Here is a 14835-nt window from a genome sequence, read left to right on the forward strand (position 1 = left end):
CATGTGGATAATTCTTAATGTTCTCCGCAATATTAAACCATCTCAATGTCTAAAGTCCAATTTTTAAATATGAAAAAAAGTAGTGAAATATTTTTTTCTAGGCCAATTATGGTCCATAAACTCAAAAATACTATCCGTTCTTCATTATCTCTTTTTGTTTAGGCGCCAGGTGCAAAAATATTATATATAAAAAAAAATGAAACCCTTTTCGCTTCTCAAATTCAGATTTTATTCTTTTTTATTTTTAAAATTAAAATTTACAATGTAAAACGACATTACCTTGAAGTAAAAAATAAATTTATGTTAGTTAGATTACTTTAAATCAATATTTTTCTTGAATTTGAAATTTAGATTTTTTTTGCACAAAAAAATTTTCTTATTTTTGAGAAAAAAATCACACAAAAATGCAAAAGTGGGGATAGCAACTAAACGAAAGGTCAAAATGAGTTCAAACCTTCAGAAGATGTTAATAAGACTATGGCCGAGAACACTGTATCACTTTTAAATAAATAAAACCTTTATGACTAGCGCACAACAACTTTTGTTTATAAACATGTTTTCAAAATTTCCTATGAAAGAGAGCGAGATCACTAGAACTAGATCTCACTCACTCTCATTGAAATGTCAAACACATGTTTATTAAATAAAAATTATTGTGCGTTGGGCATTACTGTCGCAGTTAAAACCATTGTTGTGATGTTACCCCGGATTGACTCTATGAGAAATTCCTTTAAAAAATGCCTTTTTAAAGACAATTTCCCCTATCCTTGTTAGGCAGAAACGTCAGAATTTTAAAAAAAAGCAATTTTTGACGAAAATTGCTTCTAGTGTGTAGACACCATTAAGCAGTAGGGTTAGAGGGTTAAGGGGTTACGTGGGTCAAGAAGACTAAAAAATATAGCATGTTTTGACGAATTTTATAAATAGTAAAAAAGTTATTTTATTCAAGCTCTTAAGCATATTAAAAGAGTATAACGTTTAAACTATATTTCATTCCGAAATTTTCATTTCAAAATTTAAAAAAAAAATTAGCCGTTTTAACCTGATTTTCAAAAACCTTATTGAAAAAAACTTATTTTGCAGTGAACAATATTACTCAGAGTAAATTCATCTGAAGTTAAAAAAACTAAATATTTCCTGAGCTAATGAATAAAAAAGTCGTACTTAAACGGTGGTTAAACAAAAAGAAATTTGAATTTTTAGTGTAAGCCCTGAAGATGCTCACCTAAATAAAGTGACAAACTTATAGAGGGAAATTGGGGAACTGAGGTTGTCAGCCTTATTTCAACTTCCTGAAAGTGAACTGTCCACGGCGACTGATGTTCACTCACCGAAGTACTGGTTTTAATTCCCATAAGCAACAAGAGCACCATGTAACGACCATGAGCACCGGCCTTGGGATGATAGGGGTTGGGCGTGTGAAAGAAATAAAGGATTTAGATTGGTGGGATACAGCTGTCGACAGGGTTGACATGCGTCGAATAGGCCGTACGCTCTACTTTAAAAAATTAATAATCAAAAAACTACCATTTTCGACTTATTTTACAAAGCGTTTCGTTATATACATCGTTCAAGTACGATTTCAACTTATCTGCTAACAGGGAATATTTAGGTTTTCGACGTAGGATTATTTTTTTCTGAGTGATCTTATTCACTGCAAAATAAGCTTTTTTTAAAATGTAAAATACGAAGTTTCCACAAACCGGACTAGTTATTAAAATATAAATAATTATAATGGGTGAAATTCATTAAAAACATATTGAAAAAAAATGAGTTGTTGTTTGAAGCTTGAGTCGTCCGAAGGTAGCGCGCTTTCCTTTAATATCGATAACATTAGTGTAGGTTTGCGGCATTGCTTTATGGCCTGTCCATTATGCTCTCTTCGCAGAAATCTTCAATTTTTGTCACAAAATAATTTTTAAAAATCCCAAAATTAAGAACAGTTGATATCTTACAATAGCACATCCCGCTGATAGCACATTCCCGCTCCGATGCGTGAGGTCTTTAAGAAATCTGTCAATTATCTTGGCCAGTTAGGTGAGATTCTTAACAATCTCACCTACTATAATCCTAACAAAATTTCATGTCGTCCGATCGACCTCAAATTTGGCCAAAATGTGTTTCAGCACTTCCTGATCACGAATATATATGTGGCTAATTTACGTTCCCGGCCGGCCGGCCGGCCGGCCGCTCTTTGGAGCTTAATAGCTCCTAAACTAAAAAAGATATCGACTTGCGGTTTTCGGCAAAGGTTATATATCGGGTGAAAATTGCAACTTGGTGCATAGACCCCCCACCCCCCACCCCTCCTTCCGCCATTTTGAAGACCCCCCTTTTTTTGTTTTCTCAATAGCTCCGCCCCTATGGCATTCAGCGGGCTCAAATTTTAGTATGTTATAGCTGGGCCTTAGAGCTTTCCATCAATACCAAACTTAAGGTCCCCCGACCCCCCTGACCCGAGCTATAAGGGTCCAAAAAAAATTTCTTAAAATGGCCATAACTCCGGTTCTAATTGTCAGAATTTAAAAAGTGAGGGCTTTTTGGAAAGCTCTCGTGAAATGCCACTTCCCCTTCTAACATCGCAAGTTCATAAAACCACCGCTAGGGGCGCTTTTTTTAAAAAGAAAATTTTTAAATCTTAAAAGTTAAATAACTCAAAAATTCCATTGTGCATCGGGCTGAAAATTTAGTATGTTGTAGCCGTTGATTATACCTATCAAACAAAAAAAACCTTAAGTCGATCCATAACCCCTGACCCGAGCTATAAGGGGTCAAAGTTCGAACATTGACCGGCCTCTATCTCCGGTTCTAATTAACATAGCGACCTAAAGTTTACCTTTTTGGTTTCGTCTCGATGAGCACTTTCAGATGGAAGTTCAAAAAGTCACCACAGGTGGCGCTGTGATAGCGTCAAAATTCATCGAAATTCAAAGTCACTTTTCTCAAAAACGGCATTGTGCAAGTTAATGAAATTTTAGTATGTTGTAGTCCAGTCTAGGACGTTTCCAAAATGGTGCGTATGCGCGCTGTGGTTAAAACAGAACCGGAGATATGAGGGGTCAAAGTTCACAAAATTCAAAAAATCATATCTCCGGTTCTATGTGACCGATTTTGATGAATAAGGGCTTAAACGAAAGATCTCACCAAATGCTACAACTTTCTAGAACATTTGAACTTCGTGGGACCAACACCAGGGGCGCCACAGTCGAAAAACCAATTTCAATATCACATAACCTCAATTATCTCGACTTTCGCTGAACCGATTTTGATGATTACTTCAACATAATTGTAGAGCACATTTGTCTCTACATTTCGTCCATACATCATTTTCCGCTCAGACTACGCTATCACTCCGATTTTGCCGTTTAAGTGTGAAAAAATTGATTTTTCCAATAATAACGCTTTGAAATCACTCAGATGCCAATTTGACTGCCTCTACTCCACCAAGACACTTAAAATAGGGTTTTAAATGGAAAGTCCCACAAAATACAACAATTCTTTGATATAGTTGAAGTTCAACAAATGAACACTTGGGGCACTCTGGATGAAAAAACGAGTTAAGAAACAAAAAACCTCGCTTATCTTGGCTTCTGAGTAATCGATGAGTTCAAGTTCTACGGCAAAATTATAGAGAACATTCTGGTCTACATTTCACCCATATAACACTTTTCTGTCAGTTCATCCAAATCCTTGACATTTTGGTTCAAATACAAAACTTGTATAATTTCACGAATTTTATTCAAGATAACTGAATGGCGTCTCCCTACTTCAGCATCAAATCGAATTTGCATGCACTCCGAGTTAGCTCACGTTAAGAATCTCACCTACATAAGCCGGTTAGGATTATCTGTCCCTTATTTATCAACAACCACAGTAAAGGGCAGACTAAGGCTATTGTGGAATCATTGTATACGTAATTCATAATTAATTATGGTTAAAATTTTATAAAATTAAACTAAGGAAGTCAGTTGAGCGTATGTAATTAATCTCCACTCACAATCTTTTTTATATATATTTATATGTACTTCTTTAAGCTGGTTAAAACTTTCTACTTCCTTTTTTGTAATGTTTCTTTAAAGTTCTTTTATTGCTGATCTATGGTCAAATAGATGTTAAATCTAGGGGTCCAATCTTGCTATCAAATCAGTCATGGACAAACTTGTAATTATAAAAAAAATATTAAAGTGTAAAACCTGAGAAGGGGTGTTCCATCATTTTACCCTTGAAGTTGGAAACAACGCTAAGACGGCGATGGGCACATGGTAAGATGGGTTACGTCTGAGTATTTCATGATGGCATTGACATATAGTAAATACAAAAAAATACATCACAATTTTGTGGTTCTTCGAAATCGTTTTGTGACAAAATTGCAACAAGGCCATAAGTATAGACATGCCATAAGGGGTCCCGGTCAAAATCCCGAAAGCCAAAATCTCGAAAGCCAAAATCCTGAACGCCAAAATCCCGAATGGACCAAAATCCCGAAAGCCAAAATCCCGAATTCTTAAAAGTGTCATAGCTACTCCCATGATTGCACTCGCGCTTGCTGGAGGCAAAGGGAAATCTTTTGTGTCTTGGGAAATTATTCTAAACATTTTCCTCTACATATTCATCCCTTTCAGGATTTTGAACATTCGGGATTTTGGCTTTCGGAATTGTGGCTTTCGGGACTTTGGCTGCCACCGGCCATAAGTAATGCCACAACCCTACAAGTTCGTTACAGCATTTCTTTTTCAAAAAGAATTTTCTCGAAAAAATGCTTTTCATAATTTGCTAGAAACTAATATCGATCCTTAATAATTGTCAAATTCTTAAAATAATTTTTTCACAGTTATTTTAGGTTTGCAAACGTTAAAATTTCGCTTTGTTTCGTAATCTATAAACAAATGCACTTACAACATTTGTTGATTGAACAAGCAAAAAGCTTATGTACCTAATGGTGTAAAACATTCTCCCCACGGAAACCATATGCTTTCATCAGTATTTTCCTACATCAAATATTTATAATCACTGTTTATTGATTTTCTTACTTGTCTCAACGAAAAGTATCCAGCATTTTCTTTGTGGAAAATATATTTTTCGTAAAGACAATCTCCAAGACGTAGTTGTAAAATAATTTTCACTGTAATTTGATAAAAATAATATTGTTTTTTTTTTCTTCTGTGATTGAGTGTCTCTCGAAAAGTTCCAATGTATATGAGGAAAACCTAGCGCCAATACCGCGATTTGTTGGTCAATTATTGCCACTTTTTTCCCACCTGATGTATGGGCTTCCACAAGTGGCATCGGTTTTCTTGCCTTTTCACGACTTTATTCACTGAGAACCAGTCGGTGTGTTGAGTCGTGCGGAATATTTTTGTGGGTATACCGCGTACCGCAGACGTCTTCTATTAATTAATTATTTGTTAAACATTTTACGCGAACTTTTTTTTTCTCAATTGATGTGAGAGTGAGAAAGACAATTGAACCTAATAGCTCATTGCCAAAGGCAAATATTTGATCTTCTAGAAATACATTAATACACTTTTCCTATTTTTTTTGGAGAAGACGAGAAGAAGTTCCTATACCGAGTTCTGTGTGTTTTAGATTGCTCAAAATTGCCTCTAAATAAGGAGTGATATTTTTTTCGTGCAAAATCTTAATTTTAAGAGATTTTCCAGTGCGAGAACAGGGGAAAAAAAAGATATAGAAATGTGATCAATTGATTTCCACTCTGCTATCTGCAAAAGTGGAAAATGCGAGTGTATTGTGAGCCTGAAATGGCAAAAAAGTATGACTTCGAATTGATAAGGGAATGTGAGGGAAAAAAGGTGATTATCAGTTGAAATCTCTTGCGGAGAGTAAAAAAAAAAGGCTGTGTGATCCACCTTCTAGCGAAAAATGTTGTGAAATATATCTCAAGAGCCACCCATCGAAATTAGTGTGGAAAAGCAGAGTGGACGGTGAAGAAGTGTTTCGTGAAGAATTCGAGAAATTTAAGGTGTTTCAAATTGGATACAATAGAAGAAAATCTCACTCTTCAACCGCACAGACAATTTCATCAATTGCAAAATAATTGCACAAAGATTGTATTGGAAAATTCATGGGGAAAATTCAAAGTTTTTCTCACGAGAGAGTCAAGGCAAAAAAAAAGGCAGTTAAAAATATTTTCTCACCTTGACACTCAATTGTGTGCATCATCGAGCTCATAGTTTAATCGTTGCCCATTCAACAATTTTTATATTCAGTTGAAGAAGATGTTTTTACAGTGTGTGACTCTTAAGATTAATTAGCGTGTGCTTTTTTTTTTGACGAAGACGATACCTTTTTTCTTCACCCCTTTTCGCGCTTCTTTTATTTCTCAAAATTGATTGCTTTAAAATTCTTCATGTATTGAGCAATCACCCACCTTAGCTATTCCATTTCAAAATAAGCGAGAATTCCAAGATGTGTTGAAAGACTTTGGTAGATGAGGTAGAGTGATTTTTTGGGGTAGTTTTTCAATGAGCTTTTACCTAAGAAAAAGTTTACCAACGTCAACTGCTGTAATGATGATCATCATTTCTTATGGAATACAATAAACAATTATTTCTCTTTAAAAAAAATATAGGGTGATACGGCTTTTGTATTAAAAGTGCAAACACTGTAGCGTAATATTTTTTTTTATAAAGTGCTAGAGCATATAATAATAACCAAGTCGTAAATCTTGTCGACAAGAGTCATTAAAAGCATCAAAAGCTCACTGAAGATAGATTTCTGTATTCAAACAATGATTAGAAAATATAAATTATTCTCGATTTTAAGTCATTAGATTTATCTTTGAGAATATTTTAGTTGAGATGTTATTATTTTGAGATAATAGAACGTAAATTATAAAGTTAATATGCCGATACTTCAATAATTCGTCGTTTCCACTTATACCGTGTTATAGAGTAAGTGTGCCAAATTCCGGCCAGCTTGCAATTTCGGCCAACTTTTTTGTTCCTCGAATTTCCTTGAACTTTTAGATTTTATGTACTCTAGAAATTATACAATGCAAAAGAATAACAAAAAATGTAGCTTCGACAAACGAGATGACGTGAAACAGATATTAGAAGAATTCCCGAAGGGCAAGGAACTATGAGAATGAAGGTGGCCGAAATAGGGTACCAAAGCTATGTCTATATTTTTATTCATTTTAAAATGTATTAAGAATGATTTTAGAGTAAATAAAGACGGTAAACTCTTTACCAGGTTCCAGCAACACTCTTTCAGAAGAAAGAATTAAAAAAAATCAATTTGTATTTAAAATATTACATTTGAAACTTGAGACTTTGACGCTTGCATGCAACTATGCCGAAATTTGGCACACTTACCCTATCTGCATTCTGAAAACGTTTTAAAATTTTCTTCTTAACGTGAATAATAGCTATTCGTTGCTATTTTTAAAATTTTCAGTGAAAGATGAAACCTAAATACGATTTTTTCGAATTAAGGATATCTAAAGAGTAACTAATAGAATTCTTTAATGTAAAATAATACCATAATAACTGATTTTATACAAAAAAAGTTTATTTTTTTTGGAAATCAAAACCTTTGGAACTGTAACATGCTCAAAATCGAAAAAAAATTTAAGACGATTTCGAACTTTAAAAGTTAATTCACCAAGTTAGGGGAAAGTGCCCATGCTTCGTATGATCCCAAAATTGGTTTAAGTGTTTTCAATGATTTTCAAATATCTTTTATAGGTAGCCCAGGCGAACATTTCGCCCAGAGCCCATCAAGCCCAAATAAAAAGTGAAGGTATTTTTCACTTTCCTTGTTAAAATTTTGCAGATATTGCACCGCGACTTAAACAAATTTGCTCGTAGTTCTTATATTATTTCGGCGAACATTATGAAATATGTATTTTTAGATAGCTTTTAATGCACGATTTCGAAATATATCAAACTGATAAGTCAATTCTCTTTAGGAAAAAACTTGCCATTTGTCTTCAGTGCAGCTATGTAAAACCGTATGGAAAAATGAAATGTCAAGAGGCCCCTGATTTCGCCCAAACATATCTATGACCGGAAAATTTGTCATTTTGAAAGATCAATCACTTTGGAAAGCCCATTTTTAAACCGATTTAGTTAAATTTCAATTTTTTGGAAACACTGAGAGAAATCCGAAAAAGTTAAAATAACATTCCGGAAATGTTAATTTTACCCTGCAGTATTGACCCGAAATCGGTGTAAATATTATGCTTTTTAGGAGTATTAGGGGTTAAAATTACCTTTTTTCACGTTAATTTTACCCTTAAAAAGGTGTTAAATTAACATTAAAAAATGTTGATATATTTTTACACCTATAAAGTGTTAAAGTTATGAGGAAAAAAAGTTAATCGCACCCCCGTTTTTTTCTCAGTCAAGGTATTGAAATTTCGAACCCGACTGCATCGGTCGTCAGTGGTAATAAACCGGTTAATTACCTATTTTTGAATAATTTTTGTTCTTATGTTTCTCAATAAATGTGACTCTGCAATACATTTTAAAAACTGGGCACTTTCCCCTAGTTTTTAAAATTTCTTTACGATGAGTTAAATTTATTGAGAAACATTGGAAAATTTTAGTCATTATGAAGCTTGGGATCGTACGAAGCATGGGTAGGAGAAAGTACTCTCCCTTCGAACGTTCTTGCCTTCGAATAATGTGAATTTTCTTTTATTTTTCTAAGAGACTTACATATAATTATCTTGTAATTATCAATAATTGACGATAAACTGACTAATATTTAATAAAAATGTGTAAGTCTCTTAGGAAAAACAATAGAAAATTCACATTATCACTAAGAGAAATCCGAAAAAGTTAAAATAAAATTCCGGAAATGTTAATTTACCCTGTAGTATTGATCCGAAATCGGTGTGAATATTACCCTTTTTAGGTGTATTGGGGGTTAAAGTTACCCTTTTTCATGTTAATTTTACCCTTAAAAAGGTGTAAAATTAACATTAAAAAATGTTGATATATTTTTACACCTAAAAAGTGTTAAAGTTATGAGGAAAAATAGTTAATCGCACCCTCTTTTTTTCTCAGTGAGGCATGAACGTCCGAAGGAAGAGTACTTTCCCCTGCTTACCCCTAAGTTAGATTAATTTCAAGTTTTACAATAATAATTTCTCCCATCTAATAAAAAAGAATATAGCTTTTGGCTAACTCACAGGCTATTTTTTGTAAAAATGTTCGTAAATGTTTGTGAATTCCTATAGGGGAGTTACGAAATGCTCGTGAATCGTATAACCCACAAACAATCGTATAACCCAGAAACAAGTTCGTAAAAGTTTGTAAATTTTTCACAAACATTGTTCGTAACACGATCACTTGACGAGCATTTTTTGTACTTTTACAAACATTTGTTCGTAAATGTTAGTAAACACACAAAAAAAAGTTCGTAAAATTTTGTCATTTGTTCGTAAATTTTTGTTTTCCTGTCGAACATCTTACGAGCATTTACGAACAAATGACAAAATTTTACGAACATTTTTTGTGTGTTTACGAACATTTACGAACAAATGTTTGTAAAAGTACAAAAAATGTTCGTCAAATGATCATGTTACGAACAATATTTGTGAAAAAATTACAAACTTGTTTGTGGGTTATACGATTCACGAGCATTTCGTAACTCCCCCATAGGAATTCACAAACATTTACGAACATTTTTACAAAATATTTTTTTCTGTGTAGAGAGGATTAGTATTGAGAGTTTGTTCATGTTGTATCGTATCGTCGTAGGGAATAGATCGTTAAGAGGAACGCTGAGGGTTCTCGAGAAAACTCTAGCGGCCAAGGGGCTAATCCACGCGACTACTTTAAGGACTCCGCCCTTACAGATTCCCTGACGGATCCAGCAATTTTAAATAAAATGTTTTCAAAAAATAATCATCAAACCCATTCGGCAAATGAAACAACTTTCTTTAAACTAATTTATTCACGATCTTGAGCTTTTACTTAAGAGTGATAAAAGCATACATAATCTTGGCGGCAAGTCTTACGAGAGACCTTTTTTGGGGTCACAACACGATCTCTTAATTGTTCTCTACATTGACTCAAGTCGCACAAGGAAAAACTATTATTTACTCGCTCTCCGTGTACTTTGTAGTCACACACTAAAAAAAAAATTGTTTTATAGATTTTTCTTGTATATTTATCTATTTCAAGGTTTCCCCATTCTCTCAATATATCTGTGCAATTAACTGAAGATAATCCATGGTATTATCTCAAATTGTGTGCGATTTGAATTGATGAAATTTGCTGTGGAGCTTTTTTTCTCTAATTCTAAAAGTTAGCTTTTTTTCCCATCAGAAAACGTGTCAAAATGCTCGAAATTGTCAGTGAACTCTTTGGAATTGTATTCTCCTGGTATTATGGCCTAGCAGCATTTGTCCTCTTCTCCCTGGCCTACATAGTGGAAGTGGAATTAGGTAAAAAAAAATTGAAATGCAACCACCTACACCAAAATACTATACAAGATTACATTTTTGATGAAAAGAAAATCGATTTTGATGTTGCATGTTTTATTGTCAGGGAACAAAAAAATTACAGCACAACGTAAAAATAGCTTCTCAGATAATCGAGCTTTCAATTTTCCAACAAAATCATTGCTGTCTGATAAGATAATGTTGACCACAGTAAAAATTCTTAAGCGTCCTGTAATGTAATGTCGTTGTCCATGGAGACTTTATGAACGTAGTTTTATAATATACTTTTGCAGAGGAAGAAAAACTGATAAGAAAAGCTCATATTTTGGACTCTTAATTGGTGAATTGTGATTTTTTTTTTAAATATTGGTTAATCGCACAAAGTATAACCTTCAAACGTTGACTATCTATTTTTTTATCACACCTCAAGAGCTTAGTAAATTCCTAGATTAATCTCACGCCAAGATATTGAAAGCACAATATTTTATTGGGACATTTTAATGCTTTAAATTTTGCTTTTTTTTGCAGATCTTCCTCTGCAGGAAGATGGTCCAGCAGTGGCTCATGTCAATCTCAAGAGATTGATCCAGAAAGTCATCGAGGAAGCCCTCAATCTGCCTGATTTATTCAACTTCAGCGGATACCCTCAACCTCCTGAATCCCACTTGCCCTATTTTAGCACTAAAAAATATGAGCAACTTCTTGCAACAGCCGTCCTCAATAAGGTAAAACCATAATTTCAATACTAAAAAAAAAAAACAAAAATAAGCCAAGAGAAGACTTTGACTTGTGTTTCTGCATTTTATTTAAAGAATTCTATCAAAAGGAAACCGATTGAGACAAAAATCCGCGTGGATTCTCATGTTATAAAGAAATGTGATCAAGTAAATCCCAAAAGATAGCAAATTTTTCTGATAACAAAATGTGCTATTTTGAACAAAGAGTCAAAGGTTTTTTTTCTAAATAAATTTCTCGGACACTGAGAAAAAAACGGGGGTTCGATTAACTTTTTTTCCTCATAACTTTAACACTTTTTAGGTGTAAAAATATATCAACATTTTTTAATGTTAATTTTACACCTTTTTTCAGGGTAAAATTAACATGAAAAAGGGTAACTTTAACCCCTAATACACCTAAAAAGCATAATATTTACACCGATTTCGGATCAATACTGCAGGGTAAAATAAACATTTCCGGAATGTTAAGGGAATGTTGGCATGGTTCGCACAGAGTGAATCTTCAAATAACGCAAATTTTCTCTTTGTTTGCAAAAAGCTAATTCGTCATTTCTTAGGCATAAGATAGATAATTATTAAGCTCATGAGACGAGATGAGAATTGATAAGTCAGCTCTTTGCAAACAAAGAGAAAACTCGTATCGTTTGAAGGTTCACTCTGTGCGAACCATGCCTACATTCCCCTATTTTAACTTTTTCGGATTTCTCTCAGTGAAGCAACTCACTTTTAAGTCTTCCTCTTCACCCGGAAAATTATTACTTTTGAACCCTACGAGACTTTTTAGCCTACATTCTGCTTCAGTTTGCAATATTCCAGCTCACCAGAAGGGCTCGCATTAATTGTCTCTTATTTTTTATTGTATATTTGAAAAGGTGATTGATCACTATCGCAACCCAAAAAATCATCAGGAAAACAGCTCTGGAATCCAGTCAGGAAGTGAATTTGACAGCAATCACAATGCTTTGAGCGACAAGACTGCAGTTCTTTCACCAATAAGCAGCCAGAAAGCGGTATAAAAATCACAAACACACAAAATATTCATTGCAAAATAGTCGCGATTAAATGAATTTTTAATCATTAGTAATTTGTAGATTTGGGGAGAAAATGTGAAAATCTTTGACCACAGATCAATACTCAATGGCTCTATTTTTCTACGGTTTTTTTTTTATTAAAGCTCTATTTTCGGAAAAAGACATCAAAAATACAGCTATCAAGATACATTTTTAATGGAATTACTTGATAAAGAGTAAGGCCTTCAATTGATAAATTATTTCCTCAACAAACTATTTTGGTATGATTGATATTGCCCAAAAAAAAATCTCAAATCAAACTAAACCACACACATTATCGCAAAGTAATTTTTAATAGTCAGAATATGAATTTATTATTAGTATAAATTGTTAACTTTAATAAATCTTCACATAAAATTAATTCCTTAATAATCCTTTATCCAAAACTTTAAATTTATTATGCACTAGCAGAGGTGTGCAAAAACCGTTGAAACCGAATAAAAGGCAAAAAATGTTAGTTCTATTAGTGTTTTGATCATTGTCGTACATGTTTCATTTGACGTTTATTCGGTTTCAACGGTTCTTGCACGCCTCTGCACTAGAGCTTTGTATTCAAGACACTAGTTGGCGCTGGGCCTGGTTATTTTGAACGTAGCGTTACATTTGATTGTATAAAATAGATTTGGTTTAAAAAAGAAATTCTAATTAATACTGCAATTCTTTAGAACATTTAAACTTTTTAAATAGACCACTTGGTGACACCCATAATCGTAAATACTAAACCTACCGACCGTTTTTGGTCGTTTTTCCTAGCGCAATCGGTCAAATAACAGACCGCGGTAGGGTAGGATACTCAACAATTTTTTTTAGAAAAGAGGAAAAAATTAAAATTTAAATACTGAAAAATATTTTACATGCATAGGGTAAAATGAAGTGATTTAAAACCATTTACAATTTGGGACATTTGAGACGATTAAGAAGTAAGGCAAGAGCTTTTCTTCCTTTTGCATACCTAAAACAGTGAGAAAATCTCAAATGTTCCAAATTGTAGGGTGAATGGTGGAAAGCGAGACACTTAAGAAAAAATTCAATTTCAAATGCATTTTTAAACTGAATAAATAATTATTTTTTACCATTTTTTTTGTATCATGGGATTCTTTGACAAATATTTTAACAGAATCTTCACAGTTGTTATTAAATTTTGTAACCGAATAATCGGAAAATTCACGGAAATTAAAAAATAACACATTTTGAAAAGATGGACAAAATTTTGGAAAGTTGGACAAAAACTTTTGGAAAGTTGGACATAGCTATATTAATGACAAAATATATAGAAAATTAAATGTTGAGGGTTTTCTCTGTATACTTGCATATTTGATGGTTATACTAATCCCTCCTTTATGTCCGGGTAACAGTTGAGGAACGCTAATTACCAAGAACTTCCTGGACGTCCAACCAAAAAGAGGTTCTGTAAATTTCACAGACGCCTCGCGCTGTCCAGCAGTTATAGCTTTTAAATTCTTCTTGCAAGTCACCCTTTGATTTTTTTATAACGATTTTTGCATTTTTAACTTCTGAAATAATCATAAAATTAAGTTTAATAATATTCTTATCGAAAATTTAAATATTTAATTGATTTATTATCAAGTTTTTAAGAAGGTGCCTCACATTCCACACTGGTTTGTCCAACTTTCCAAACTGTCTCGCTTTAGGCAAATGACTATAAATGGTTCCATATTACCTCATTTTACCCTATTTTTAGAATTTCATAAAGTTTGATAGCGACATTGTACCGTTTAAATATGTGTTAATTTCAAAAAGTTTTTAGTCCGATCAATTTGACCAGGTCTTGGTAGGTTTAGTGTTAAATTGTGCTGGATATTACCTCAAACAATTAATCAAAATGTATTTTTCATTAAAACCGTTAAAATCTATACTAAATTCTATTAATATTTTTTAACGTCACTTTTATCTTAAAACAAATATCTTTTAAGAATTATTTTTATTTAAATAATATACTCAATCAAAAAGCCTTAGGGGAAAGTGCTCTCCCTTCGAACGTTCATGCCTTTTGAATAATGTGAATTTTCTTTTAGTTTTCCTAAGAGACTTACACAATTCTATTAAATATTAGTTGGCTTATCATCAACTGTTGATAATTCCATGATAATATAGTGTAAATCTCTTACGAAAAACAAAAAAAATACATATTATTCGAAGGCATTAACGTTCGAAGGGAGAGCACTTTCCTCTACATTGAGTAAATACATCAAAGTCATCCTTCCGCTCAAAATCAGCATTAAAAACATTTTATTAGCAATGCAAATAATTATTATTTAAAAATTCATTGAATAAATAAAAACCAAAATTAGTTCAAATAAATAACTCCCCAATATGAATTATTCACCCAAAAATATTCGTCATAATTCAAAATAAAATTATAAATAAATACAATTGGACTCATCACGAGATGGTTGAGTATTGACTAGAGCTCGTGGCGTTTCAATGGCCAAAGATTTTCAGCAAAGACATTGCGAGAGGTCTCAATAAATGTAGCGAGGTGCAATAAAAAGGTTATTCACTGAATTAATTCATTCTATCATTTTTCTGGAAACAAAAAAAAACATACACTCAATTTCTCTGTGGATTTCTGGGAAGTTGCTTGCTCGGATGG

The 14835-nt window shown here is 33.1% G+C and overlaps 1 protein-coding gene across 5 annotated transcripts in view; it reads left to right on the plus strand.

The window, feature by feature from the left end:
• LOC129801445 (titin-like) overlaps positions 1-14835 on the plus strand; it is a 74149-nt gene that overhangs the window by 46427 nt on the left and 12887 nt on the right. For 4 of the 5 annotated variants that reach the window (XM_055846504.1, XM_055846502.1, XM_055846505.1 and 1 more), the window contains 2 exons: positions 10943-11139; positions 12024-12161. In XM_055846504.1, the coding sequence (XP_055702479.1) occupies positions 10943-11139; positions 12024-12161 (335 nt within the window). Of the gene's footprint in view, positions 1-5315; positions 5981-10298; positions 10418-10942; positions 11140-12023; positions 12162-14835 lie in introns of those variants that run through there. The other variant, XM_055846506.1, reaches the window with a different exon arrangement.

This window comes from Phlebotomus papatasi, chromosome 2, assembly GCF_024763615.1.
Source record: "Phlebotomus papatasi isolate M1 chromosome 2, Ppap_2.1, whole genome shotgun sequence".
Taxonomy (NCBI): domain Eukaryota; kingdom Metazoa; phylum Arthropoda; class Insecta; order Diptera; family Psychodidae; genus Phlebotomus; species Phlebotomus papatasi.